At 45.6% G+C, this 14064-nt stretch overlaps 1 protein-coding gene across 1 annotated transcript in view; it reads right to left on the reverse strand.

Annotated features, from left to right (window-relative positions):
* Positions 1–12425, reverse strand: part of PPP3CA (protein phosphatase 3 catalytic subunit alpha) — a 300315-nt gene extending 287890 nt beyond the window's left edge. Inside the window, exon 1 of the mRNA XM_029235318.1 lies at positions 11649–12425. Within this exon, the coding sequence (XP_029091151.1) occupies positions 11649–11706 (58 nt within the window). The 5' untranslated portion in view covers positions 11707–12425. The remainder of the gene's footprint in view (positions 1–11648) is intronic.
* Between the last annotated feature and the right edge of the window lie 1639 nt (positions 12426–14064).

Here is a 14064-nt window from a genome sequence, read left to right on the forward strand (position 1 = left end):
AGATGTTCGAGGAGAGAAAGTTTCATAAGGCACTTTGAAATCACCCCAAAAGTGCCTACCTATATGTTTCAAGATCTATTCAATCTACAGATCTGGCTAGCAAAGGTCTGTTCTCTACTCTCAAGTCTCAGACTTTTTTTTCTCTCAAGATGCATATGACATGACATTCACTTGCACACAACACTAGCATGAGTGAATCCAGGTTCTAATAAACTATCCTCAAAAATGCTCACGGAAATGAAGGCAAACACTGCCACAGCTTACAAGAATGTCTGATTTCCACTGTGATTAAAGGCATATCGGTAAGATCAAGAGGACTGCAAGCTATGCAAATACCCACCGTGACAGCTGCAGCTCGCATCCTCTCCCGCATGAGGAAACACATCAGGATGAAGTGAAAGTAGCATTTTAAGGCTGAACTTGAATCCACCCTAGTTTATATATAGATATTTTAAAATAAGTCATTTGCAAACTTCTGTATGTCGTTATCAGTAGCTGTTAATACCTCACAGCTGAGTGTAACACAGAAATGTGTTGTGACACTGCAGTTGGAAGCCACTGGCCTCTTTTAGGCCTCGGTGAAACTTAAACTAGTTATCAAATTACAATCGGACTTGCTGGGTTAGCCAATTTCAATGGCCTTAGGAGCTGTTTATCAACAACTATTAAAGACAGAGTGTGCCAGAAGTTAGAGCAGGCAGAAGAGGCAGGTTCGGGCTCTGGTCAAGTCGGGTGCTGAGGCGCCTTCATGGTGTGATTTGAAAAGTAAACAAGGAACTTGGCCTGTCCTCAATTACCCCACTAAACCACCGTGGTGTCAGGCTATCACACTGTCTTTAGTACTCGCCTGTATTACAAATAAAAGCAAGCAAAATACAAACAATGCCTACAGAAGTCACTGGTAAAATGCATCTGCTAGCCAGGTTTTCTGGAAAGCTCCTAGTTACAGAGCAGATTAGGTATTCGATACCTTAAAGCTGCAGATGCAGCAGGACTGGGAGAAGATACAATTGAAGGAAAATTCAGTAGGAAGGGCACGAGAAGTAAGAGCATCCCGACGCTGGGGGTCCTCACCCAGACAAGGGACATCATGGGATGGATGCTAGACTGGGCCCCCCAAGTGGAGGACTTGCGTTCCAGGAAGTTTAAAGGTTAGCACAAGAACAGTGAAGCAACCGAGCCCATGGTGCTAGAGGTTCCACAGAAGGAAGCAAGCCAAGATGAACCTTTGCCCACTTCCCCAGTTTCAAGAGACCCCGACAACCTGATGTGGTTTTCCAAGAAGGCTACTGGGATGGGAAAAGCCCAGAAACCATGACATGTGGGAAAAAGCTAGAAGAGTTAAGAACAGGGAAGCTGTTTTTAGTATCAAATAAGCTCTCTTGTAAAAGACGGAAAAGGTTCATTTCATCGAACTCTGTAGGGCAATGCAAGGAACAACAAACATGTATGTCAGAGCATCAGACTGAGGTCAAACATTAGGAAATATCCTGACGGGCAGAAATGGCCAGGATAGAGCAGGAGATCTTAAGAATTCGGGAGCTCCTTCTCACTAGATATGTTCACAGGCAGTGGAAAACTATCCCTCAGCGAGTCTGGACAGGGGTTCCACACTGGAGATAGCCTGAGCTAGATTTCTGGGGCACTGTCCCATTCTAGGAGTCCGATTTGTTCATTGTGGTTAGGGTCCAGACTTGAGCAAGTGTAAGAGATAAAAGGTTTCCCACATAAACTCCGATCCCTCTCACCAGTTCACAATCAGAGGACTGGCTCCAGGCTGGACAGGAGTTAGATTTCCAAGGTTTCTTCTAGCTTCAAATTTTCATAATTTTAGTCTCAGATCTCATTTACACCCAAATAAATGAGGATCATGTATTCTCTCTATTCAGAAGATCCCCACAATGCATTCCAGGGTTAAATGTCCTTGACTGGTTATAAAAAAAAAAAAAAAAAAAATCACCTAAATCCCTAATGCTTCCGAACAGTGTTTTCTCTTATCCACTTGATAGTGGTGATGGATAACATCTGAGTGTGATCCGCTGTAGAAAGAGACTTTTTAATATGTTAAATCTACAGTTAAATCACCACTCAACCTTTTCTTTTTAAGACTGAAGAATCTCTCAGTTCCTGTCACAACTTAAAATCCTTTAGTCACTCGGAGGGAACCTCTTTTTTTCCCCCTCAACATATTCCAAATTTTCTACATCTGTTTCTAGAAGTGCATGTGCAGTGAGACACAGCACTCATGTAGAATTCTGACTAGAGGTGAAGACAAGAGCGATTCCCCCCCGGCTGCTAAACGCAGATCGGCGAAGGTTGACAATGATGAGATTTTTATGTAGGAATATAGTTTCCCTAGTCTTCAGCTCCTTGAAGGAAAAGTATTTCTGTGCTAGGGAGACATTAAATCCTGGCTCATAAACCAGAGCTGGGAAAGCCCCGGCTGGCCTGCTTTAACGGGGAGCCATATGACCAAGTGTGGGCTCGTGCAGATCTATCTGTGGTCCTCTGTGACAGCCATCAGAGCAGGCAGCTCACCATGCTGCCTCCCTGTTGCCTCCCTGATCCCAGGGCCATGCTTTCCTCAAAGCGTTCACCATGCAGATATGCCATCAGGAGAGCGGACTCACAAGCAGCCTGTACTCACGGCCTGAAGACTTTTTAGTATTATTACACAGACACCTCATATTTGGGCCTGCAGTACGTTTTACATCTCTGTTTTGGTTCCTACACGTATTAACCTTTATTCATTTGGATTTGCGCGTTTCTCGAGGTAAGCAATATGATTGTGAAGTGGACTCTGGGCCTCCCAGATGCCTGTCACAATAGCTCACCCCACAGCCTGGGATAATCTCCAATCTTCCTGAGGAAAAAAAACATCACCTAACTTTGAGTAAATCGACCTATACACCCTTTGGCACTGACTCACTGAAAACTAAGCACTCCCTGGGTCAGCCACTATTGCCAGTTATGCTTCTGCAGGCTGGCTATTAGGCAAAAAACATACAACCCCAATTATAAAACAGAGTATTTCAAAACTCATGTGAAAAACACCTTCTACAGGATGGGCACTTACAAATCAAGAAACTCCTCACGTTTGTGAGCCACCCATGATTTAAGATCCACAAAATTTCAAAACAGAAAAGAACCCTATAATTTAAAATTTTAAATCCCTCTTATCCTTTATCTATTATTTCATTTATTTAACAATCATGTATCAAATGCCTGTTCTAGGGTAGGCCCTGTGCTAGGGCTAAAGATACAAAGATAAGTGGAACCAACACCCAGTCTTCTGGGCTCTCCACTTCTGGGGAGGAGAGGCAGTCAGGTAAACAAATCATCACAGCAACATGCTCTATTCAAGGTGTCCGCTGTGAGACCGAAGAGACTGTGTCCCTTCACTCCAATGAGTGAAGGCATCAGGAGATGTGGGTCCCAGAGGAGGTGACATTTGAACTAAAGCTGTAATAATGAGAATTAAATGATGAGAACTGTTATCATGCCAATAGTCAGACCCACAGAGAAGGTATGCATGTACTTTAATTTATTAACATTAAATATACACAGCAGACCAACAATGCCAGGTTTAATAATAAAATTTAATTTCTTTGTAAAAAGCAAAAAAATTATACCACAAACTTGAAGCCCTGACTCAGGTTCTGTCATTTTAAGAGAATATATTGTGCTTTTAATTTAATTTGATAAAATGGCATAGCTCACAAGATGTTTAAAACCAAATGTCAATGAATGGCTTAAAGCCCACTTAGGAGAACATAAGGAGTCAGCAGAGTTGGTGCCACCTTTTTTAAATTCTCACGGCCCCTGTATCTTCCCACTAGATAGCCTCCAGTGACACTGGGGGGGCAGAGAAGGGCAGGAGCTTATGCTGGAGAAGGCTGCATTTCTGGATTACAAAAGCTTTACAGAAAATGATGAACTGAGATGTAAACAAAGGAAGAGAATTTTGCTTTGTTTTGGTTTCGATTTTTCGTGTTTTGTTTCTCGTCATGAGATTTGCCAGGTCATTGTTCTCTTGAAGTCCAAGTTTGGACAATAGTTAAAACATATAAATCACCCAATAAATCAAACACTGAATGATTAACATATCTTTTCTCACTCGTCAAAAATTGATCGGCCTAAGGAGAAATACAACAGAAACTGAAAGAAAGCTTTCAGGTTCAAGTTAATATGCTAAGTTGAAAAGGATTTAGCCTTTTAAACTCAGCTGGCATAAAGCCAGTCCAAATGACCAAACAACAAAACTGCCCTCAATCTAACTGTGTCACCTTCGTAATGCCTTCTTCTCATACTCCATTCCCTGATGTCGCTGGAGAAGGCAGCATTCCAATTAACCGGGCAGTCACCATATAGAGCCATCTACAGAGAATCGAAATTTATATAACGCACTCAAAATAAACATATAATGTGTCTCCATTTATGGCTTCAGGAGACATGTGATAATTGTGCATTGCCCAAATCATTCAACAAGAATTTATTCAGTGCCCAAAGTGCAAGGCATTGAGCTAGGCACTATTAGCTAGGCACTGTATTTCCCAAACTAAAAGTTTGAATACACATTTTAACAAATCATTTTATGTAACATCCAAGTAAATGCAGCAACCTTGGGAGATACAGTTTAGACACTGACATACTAAAATTTCCAAAACATTCCAATACTACATAGAGACAACTAAACATTTTAAATCAGAAGTAGCTGCTCCTCCCAAAAAGAAAAACTGGAGCTATACAGTCACTGTAGACTCTCTTTAACTCTTAGAATCCTGGAGCTGATGGGAAATTTTTTTTAAATTTAGCTCCATATGAATAAAATATTCTCTCTGAGCATCAACCATCATTCTTCGGGTTTCACAACTATAGAAAGTATCTGAAATTGACAAACATTGAAAGGTGGTATGTCATAATCTGGAAGCAGCTGTTAACGTAAATCTTTGGTAATTTACTTGTTTATTTTGCTCTTTTGCAGAGACATGCAGAATTTCCAGCTGTAAGGGATAGAAGTTCAAAGAAAGTCAGAGAGACCATCTTTTAAAATAGAGTTGAATATATTTTGCTGTGAGGCAAAAGCACAGACTAGGGAAATAAAAAGAAAAACACAAAGTTCTATTCCTCTCTATGATGGTCTCAAAGGGAATCCATCCAATTCCAAAAACACATAGCATTTTAATAACTGATAACTGCTTCCTCAGAGTTTTTTTTTTTTTTTTAAATACCTACATGTGCACTTGTGAAATGGATTTGAGATTCCAGCAATAGGTCTAAGTCCTCAAGTTGATAGTCCACCTGCTTTAAGCCATTATTCAGAATCGCTAACCGTGGAGGAATATGAAATTTTTAATTTGATTGCTTATATGAAATATAATGGATGGCTTATCAATGAATACAGCCTGTATGAATACAGGAGATGGAAATATTATAAAATAAAATGGGTTAAAAATGCCAAAATGCAAAGAATATTAAAGACAGTTTACAAACTGAAACCCTGTTTCAGTCTACATCATTCCTACCTGATGACTATATTTTAAAAAAGGAGTAGATTGCCTAAGAAACACTGGCTCCTGGGCTTCCCTGGTGGCGCAGTGGTTCAGAGTCCGCCTGCCTATGCAGGGGATATGGGTTCGTGCCCTGGTCCGGGAGGATCTCACATGCTGCGGAGCGGCTGGGCCCGTGAGCCATGGCTGCTGAGCCTACGCATCCGGAGCCTGTGCTCCGCAATGGGAGAGGCCACAGCAGTGAGAGGTCCACGTACCGCAAAAAAAAAAGAAACGCTGGCTCCTATTTTCTAGAGCTTTCCCTAGAAATTAACAAAATCCTCAAACCAGAGTAACAATATGGGCCATTATCTGTAGTTCAGACAAATAGTCTTACAATAACACCTTTCAAAATAAAAGTAAATAAAACTCCTTACCAGGAGTGTACGCTATTTCTATTTCTACATATATATTGATATGAATAGAAAACACTGTTTAACAGTTTTCCTTTAGTAAACTTCATGCCAAGATCAAACCAGATTATAACATTTACCATCAGACTTTAAATTTCTGCTAAATATAAAGATATAAAAGCTTCTCCTAATAAAACTATTTTATATAGCCAGTAATTCAATAAAGAAAATTTCAAAACAAAATGTGATATCCTAAATATTACTAAAAGAAGTGACAGTTTCAAACAGATGCTCAAGAGAGAAGAGCATCTTTGCCAAAGGGAAGAATTTGTTTACACTCACCTCCATTCTAGTCCCACCTGTGACCAACCATTCTATCTATTCTGGCTCCATTTCTTCAACCATAAAATAAATGTCACATGAGCTACCACTGTAGACCCAAGGCATTCATGAATTTCAATATTAATGGTCCTGACTATTCTTGAGTGACCCTGAAAATACATTAACATGCTGTCATTTGTAATTCTGTGTCAGCAGTGACTGAATTGCCATTCCCAGGTGAGTGGACCAAGGGTATCCTTCCAGGCTCTCAACTCCCATTTGATGATCTTCTGGTTCTCACAAGTGAGTGGCAAGTACAACTGCTGCCCATTTACATATAGGACAAGTAGCCGGTGATGTTATTAACACGTAACAGTGGAATTATAGGAAGCTGGGACTCAAAATCTCACTGTATTCCTCTTGAACATCAGGAGAATGCTACACTAGAAAGCTGCTGAAAAAATTAACAAAATGATTTTTTCATATCATTTCACTGGATTTGCTAAAAGGAGACTATGTCTAGAAAAATGCTGTTTTCCAATGAGGTCACTCTAAATGGATTCTTTATTTGGTTTCATAATTAGTTTCAACTTTACACATGGCTGACACAAAAAAGATAAGGAAAAGCAGAAGAGGCCAATTATAAAAGCTATAAACGCATACCATGTCAGTCATATTTCATATCTCTAAAATTACAAATAAAAGCACATCATAAAGAAACAAACAGATCTTAAAAGGCATATTTTTAAAGTAATCTAAACAAATGTCAGAGTAAACCTCTAACTAGAGCCTAAGGTGTTACTTTTTTCACATTTTAACTGGATGTCTTAGATTGTTCTTTAAAGCAGAGGTTCTTCCCACAGTTCCCAAAAAACTATTACTTTTTAAACGTTAATTCTTCTAACTGATGGCACTGGAATTTCCCTGAATCCTAGCTGCAACTGTTGCCTTAAGCCTTAAGTTTACAGAATGTTTTGAAAACAATGCACTTGTGTTATATTTACTTTATAGTGGAAATCCTGAAAGGATTAAGGAAGAGATCAATCTAATTTGCAATTAACAGCATTAATTTGCATGCAGTTCACCAAGTCCTGAAAAGAATTTGTTCTCTTTTGAAGGATATTCACCATGCCCAAATCGCGTTGCTTATAGTATTAATTAGATTAGCAGTCGGTCCCCTTTCTTCACATCCAGTGCTGATGTAAACTTCAGCCACCAAACAATGACATTTAGTCAAAGTTTCAATTAATGACACTGAATTAATGCAGTTTTACTATACTCAAATGGAAAACCAGATACATGGAAAAGCTCAACTGATGGTAACAAACATCAGTAAAATAAATTCACAATGAGCTCTTCTTGACACACTGCAAAGAAATGGCGTTATTTAATATTCCATTTCAAGATCCAAACATGACAGTTATCACTGATGTACCATATTTTTGTTTTCTTTAATTAAGTAGTATTACCAGCCTCATTCAGCTAGAAACACTAGTGGCTTGAATCCCTATTTACTTAACATTTTACTTAGCTACAATCGTCTTGCTTATAAGATCCTAGATAGCTTTCCAGAATTTCTCTATGTGTACTTTGTCTACACAAATACTATATAAGCTGACAATACACAGAAGGACAGCTCCTTTTTTTGCATTCCCAAGAGTTAAAAGCAATCTGACATAAAGCACAAGGGTCCCCTAACTAGAGCTTTTGAGAAATTACCCAAAACACTTCCCAGGAATTGACCCCTCAACAACCTTCCATGGTATCTGGAATTTCTACCATTTGGGTTAAGGTAAAAGGCCCATTACAAAATACCTGGAGATGGGAAGAGAGGAAAGGGCAAGAGATATAACAAAGCAGCAGACTTGTCACATACAGTTCGATTTCCTCCAAGTGTTTAACTGTCATATAAGCAAAGTTCTACAGCCCAGCCCGTAGGGAATGTTAGGGCCACACGAAGAAGAGTTAAAGACAGGAACAGGCAGGGAGACATGAAGGGAAGCCAAAGTTTGGAACAAGGCCCGTGGAGCACCACTGAAGAGAAAAAACCAGACTATGGGTTGTATTAAGGGAGGAGAGGGGGAAATAGTTATTCTTCTATTTATTGACTTCTGTCTTTTGCCTTATAATTATACAATGCTTCTTTTTAAAAATATAAAACAGTAAATGGATCAAACTATTCTGCTTTCCAACAAATGGCACTACCAAGATGTTTTCTCTGAATTGTTTTACTTTCCATTGTTTTTATGCAAGAACAGACAAAATGAAACAGCCCAAGTTTTGCTAGATGAAGTAACTTTCTGACGTTATCTAAACGAATGCTTTTCCTCTCCAATGCTGCCATGCCCTTCCATTTTTAAGGTTTAAAAACTGACCAGGGTCTGTGAACACACTCAAGAAGATGCTGAAAATCTGAAAAACTACAGTCAGTCGAGGCTAAAACTCAACCTGCCTACCTTTCTAAAGTTGCATTCTGGAAATACAAATCAAGAAAGCTGTCACATCATCGCATTACTACAAACAAAACCACAAGCACAGCTTTATTTGTAAACAGCAGTTTGTTATACAACAAAAGCCAGATCACACTAATGAAGATAACTGTAAACAAACGGCATGGCCGCAGTAATAATGATCCGAATTCTTCTTACTTCTACTTGCGAGTCAATGTTATCTGTACTTTATAAAGTGAAAGAATACTTAAGGAGCACAAGAATTTCACTTGCCTACTTTAAAAACATGAGTCAATCTCAGACCACTGAGATAAAAGTTCTAACAAAATTTAGAGTAAAGTCATGGTTTCATGGCTTCGTGAACTATGTCTTATTGAATTTTTGTAAATGTGAAAAATCGTTTGGTAACCTGTATTCCATTCTGCAAACATGTACTTCCTACTCATTAAGCATATACATATGTTTTCACATGGAAATGCTATGTCATAGAAGACTGATAATCAAAATAGATTATCATCTCAAATGATGGTAAAAATCATATGTATGACAAAATGTCAAATCCAACTTTCAATAATGCCTCTTAAGCCAACCATATAAAGTCTATAAGAAAGCATAAGAGGAATAGCAGTAGTATATCCACCTTAACATCAGGATTCATCATAAAACCTTTTCTATAAACAAAATTTCACATTTAAAATTTCACATCAAGATCCCTATCAAAATATATGCAAAATTAACTTTTCCTATTTTGAATCTATTACATCCAACTGCATTTCAGTTCTGCAAAAATAGGTAAACCAAATTTTTTTGAATTATCGGTGGTCATGTGTATGTATAATGAAAAGCCATTTATGATAGTATGTATATAATACAGTACTGTAAAAAGGCAAGACAAAATAGCCATGGAATGGTTCAATGGGCTCTTTCACATCAACGGGTAAAGACATCAAGCCAGAACGTATGAACAATTATTTTCACATTCTTCACTTGATGATAATTTTACATTTACATTAAGAAGCCACACTCTGCGATTTAAAACAGAGAACTGACCTTATGTGTACACATGAGTGTTTTCTAATTGCTGAAACATTTACTGCTATCATTTTAATTGTAAGCTTTACATCAAGTGTTTTGAAAAAAGGTAATCTCAACATACAGATTGGCGTTACACCTAAACTTCACACCTTAGGGAGATATTTGTTATTCTCTGATATTTCAGCAAAAGGTCTTAATTTTTGAAAATGTCAACAGAGGCCCTTAACACAAAACATAGTTCTTTTGAATGAATGTGAATTGACTGTTTACATGAAAATCCATGCCTGCAGAAAGAATAGCTGTGCATCAATAGACCTATTTCAAGTCATTTTTTTAGAGATATTACCTCCTTATTTTGATGGGTCTGTGAATACTGCACTGAAGCAGGAATGATTCTAATAGAACCAAAACAAGAGAAGAGAGAAGACACACATACACACACTCACACGCACATTACTTTAAAAAAAAACTGAGCAAACCTGAGTGAAGCAATGAATAGTTTCGAAGCCCCATAAGGACTTATGCATCATGCATGGTCTTCAGACTGCTGGGTTACTTCACCTAACTGCTCATGGTGCATACGACTTCATTGCCTTGCACTCTACTTGCATGCTCAGGCCACATTAGATACTATCTCTGTTCGGCACAAAACACACAGGCGTATACACACACACACTTTCTCTCTACACCGTCCAGCGCTGTTTCCAATTCCAGAGGCCCGCTCTGCGCGTAGCCCGTGCCCATCCCTACTCTGATCCGCGTCCTGACTCCAGGAACGTAGGGATACTACATTTAGGGATACTACTTAATCCTGGTGTATCTGCTCTGTGGCCTCATCCTTCCAGGATTCACAGGATGGTTCCACCCCCACTCCACCACGGAATACAACGGAGTCGGCGGATTCCCCGGTGCGAGAGAGGAGACCACTACCTGTCCCCTTCCTCACCCCACGCATCCCGGCTTCTCTTCGCCAGAAACCCCAGGGCCCTCGCCGCCAGGAGTCTGTGATCCCGGGGGGCGGGGGGGGGGGGGGAGAAGAGCCAATGACAGGAATCAAATAGCCCGTTAACAAGCGGGTGCCAGGGGCACGGAAGAAGTGAGCGGGGTGAGGTTACCACCGGGGAGGTGTGCTCCAGCAGGGCACCCTTCAAGAGCAATGACAGCTCGGCGGGGGCAGGCTGGGGGCAGCGAGGGAGGCTGGGGAACCGCTTTCCGTGTCTCTCTCAGGGCCTGCGGGGGAATCCCGGGGCGGCAGCGGCTGGGCTCTCGGGTCGTTCCCCGCCTCCCACGCCCCCTGCGCGTCCCCTCCGCCACCCCCTCCCTGCGGCCGCCCCCGCCCCGCGCGGAAGGAAGCGCTGGGCTCCCCCCACGCTCTCCCGCTCTCTCGCGAGTCCTGTGCGGGCCCTTTCAGAGGGAAGGGAAGAGGGAGGGGGCGCGGAGGGAATTGCTGCAATGGAGCGCCGAAAGAACCCTGCCCGAGCGAGGCAGGCGGTGGAAAGCCACGGCCACATAAAAATGCCATATTAATTTCTGAAAAGCCATAAATCACCCCTCCCTCTGCAAAAGAAAACCATAAACCCGATCCCATGCAAGACTGCGAGCAGCCACCCACTTCCTATTTCTGTCACAGCAGCTACACCCTGCCAGCAACCACCCCCCGGGCACCCCCTCCCGCCACCGCCACCGCCAACCCCGCCACCGCCTCCCCTCGGCTCAGCCATTTGCCAACTGACGCCCCCGTTACATAAAAATGCCCCAAGGGGGGCCGGGTGGGAAGCCTGGGGGAAGGGCGCGCGAGGGAGGGGGGTTCGAGGGTTGCACAATATCCTAGAAGGTCCATGGCTGGAGCCGGGAGAAAACCCGGGGCTGGGGGAGGGGAAGTGAGCCGCCCGGCGCCTGCGGCACACTGTGCACCCGGGCGACCGCGGCGCGCCGCTTACCTTTCACCACCCTGTCGGTCGTCGACAACTTGGGATCAATTGCCTTGGGCTCGGACATCTCCGGCCGCCGGGGGACAGCGACGCGCTGCTCGTCCGTCCTACTGCACACCCCGACCGGACCGGCGGGCCAGACACTCAACGCCGCCGCCGCGCTGCAAACCGCTTGGCTGGAGGTCTGGGCTCTGAGCTGGCTTGAAAGTTACTGCCTTCTCCGCGCGTCCCTCCTCCTCCTTCGCCGCCGCCGCCTTCACTCCTCCTCCGCCGCCGCCGCCAGCCCCGCCGACTCTGCTCCGGGCTGCGCGTGTGTGGTGGTTATTTATTTATTTTCTAAGCACGCCTCTCGGTTCTTCTTTTATTCTTGGGGGAAGGGGGATGGGGAGGGGAAGCGCACACACGAGCACCCACCCCGGCACGGAGATCGGGCACCGCGGAATGGAGCCCCACGCGCGCACACTGCCGGGATTAAGACCGATCACATGGGGAGGGCCGGGGGCGAGGGAGGAGAGGCAGGGCCGCCGATGTCAGTGCCACCAGCCGCGCCTCAGCGTCCCCGGCGGCGGAGAGGCGGCCGCCGCTGCTGCTGCTGCTGCTGCTGCCGCCGCTGCCGCTGCTGCCGCTGCCACTGCTTCCCCACACAGAGCACCGCCGCTGAAAGGCGGCCGCCGGAGACGTCCCGCCGCCGCTCTCGGCCGCGCTCGCCTCTGCCTCCCCGCGCTGCTCCTTCACTCACACAGGCACAGCCGCGGAGCTCGGCAGACACAGTCCCTGGCGCAACCTACCCTCCGCCACCGCCGCCGCCGCCGCCACCGCCGCCACCGCTCCCGCCTCCGCCTCCTCCCCTTCCTCCTCCCGGCCCCCGCCTCTAGCTCTCCGGCAGCCTCCTCCTCCCCGCGGAGCCTGCCCCCTACTCCCCCGTCGTTGGAGCTGCGGGCGCTCATTGGCTAGTGTGCGCGTCACTCACTGCCAGCGGCGCTCCCTTCTGGTCCCGCCTCCCGCTCCTCCTCCTCGTCTCCGCCCCCCGTTCTGTTTTCTCGCTGCTGCCAGTCGAGCGGGTCTGCTACCTCCACCGCCCAGTCTCCGCTCAGGTGTCACTGTTGCTGGCAGCCCAGGATTAGGGAAGGAGAATGGGCAGGGGGTCGCGGCTGGAAGGAGAGAGGCTCTACCGTGCCTCCCCCAGCCCCATTTGGCCTCCTCCCCTGGACCCCGCACACACACCCCGCGCCGCTCTGGCAACCGTGCCTGGTCGGCTGGGTTAAGCCGCAGTGTGAGTAGCCAAGTGCGGAGGGTGTCTCCGGGTGTGTGCGTGGCCCGCGAGAGGGCAAGAAGGGAGGAGGCGGAGGGAGGAGGGAAGGGGGTGGGGGTGAGAGGCGACCGAGAGAGGGCGGAGGAAGGAAGAGCGCGAGGAGCTCCGGGGCCCGCCGCACAGCTGCTGTCGCTGCCTCAGCTGTCCAGAGAGAAGCGCCAAAACGGGGACGAATAAACAACTTACCTTGGAGAGATGGACTCTGCCTGTGATGGGTGTACGGTGGTTTTCCTGTTGGGGCTTTTGTGGGGCGTGGTGTAGTGGTTATTAATGTTTCCCACCCGTGCATCCACACCTTCCGACGAACAGCCGCTCCCGAGTGTCTCCGGCCAGGGACGTGGCGGAGAGTGCGGGACGCTATAGGACGGGGGACCGGGCTGTCCACTGAGGATTGGGACGGGAGTCCAAGCGACCCTGGGCAACTCTGAGTTACCTGGGTCAGCCCTGCTGGTCTCCAGGGAGAAATGGGGATGCGAGGGCGGGAGAAACACCAGAGAGGGTCGCCTTTTCCCTGTTGACACTACACACCCCGCGACTGGTCGTAAATGGTGACCCCACGTCTCCCTTCCCATCTCCCTTCCCAGCACCCGATACCACCTGGTGCTCCTGGTACCTGCAGGGCACTGAAGCCCAAAGTGGGTCCCCATTCTGGTATCCTCCCGTTGGAAGGAGTGTGGAGGATGGAATGGGAGGTGTGGAAGGGCAAAGCGTGACAGTGGCCCAAATGCTCCCTTCTGACCTGCCTGCTGCGCCACAGAATGAGGAGCAGGTTTCCCTCTGCAAGAAGGTCACCTCTCCACAGCCCCTCTCCCCAACCAACCTCAGCAACAAGGACCAAGGACCAAGGACCAGCAGAGGCTGGGGACAGGGATTAGATTAAATTTCAAACCCGAGGGCTTCCCTGGTGGCGCAGTGGTTGAGAGTCCGCCTGCCGATACAGGGGACACGGGTTCGTGCCCCGGGAAGATCCCACATGCCGCGGAGCAGCTGGGCCCGTGAGCCATGGCCGCTGGGCCTGCGCGTCCAGAGTCTGTGCTCCGCAACGGGAGAGGCCACAACAGTGAAAGTTCAAACCCGAAAAGAAGTTTTAGGAATTGTCTGATGACAATGGAG

The sequence above is a fragment of the Monodon monoceros genome, unplaced genomic scaffold, assembly GCF_005190385.1.
Source record: "Monodon monoceros isolate NGI ecotype Baffin Bay Population unplaced genomic scaffold, NGI_Narwhal_1 Super_Scaffold_20, whole genome shotgun sequence".
Classification (NCBI taxonomy): Eukaryota; Metazoa; Chordata; class Mammalia; order Artiodactyla; family Monodontidae; genus Monodon; species Monodon monoceros.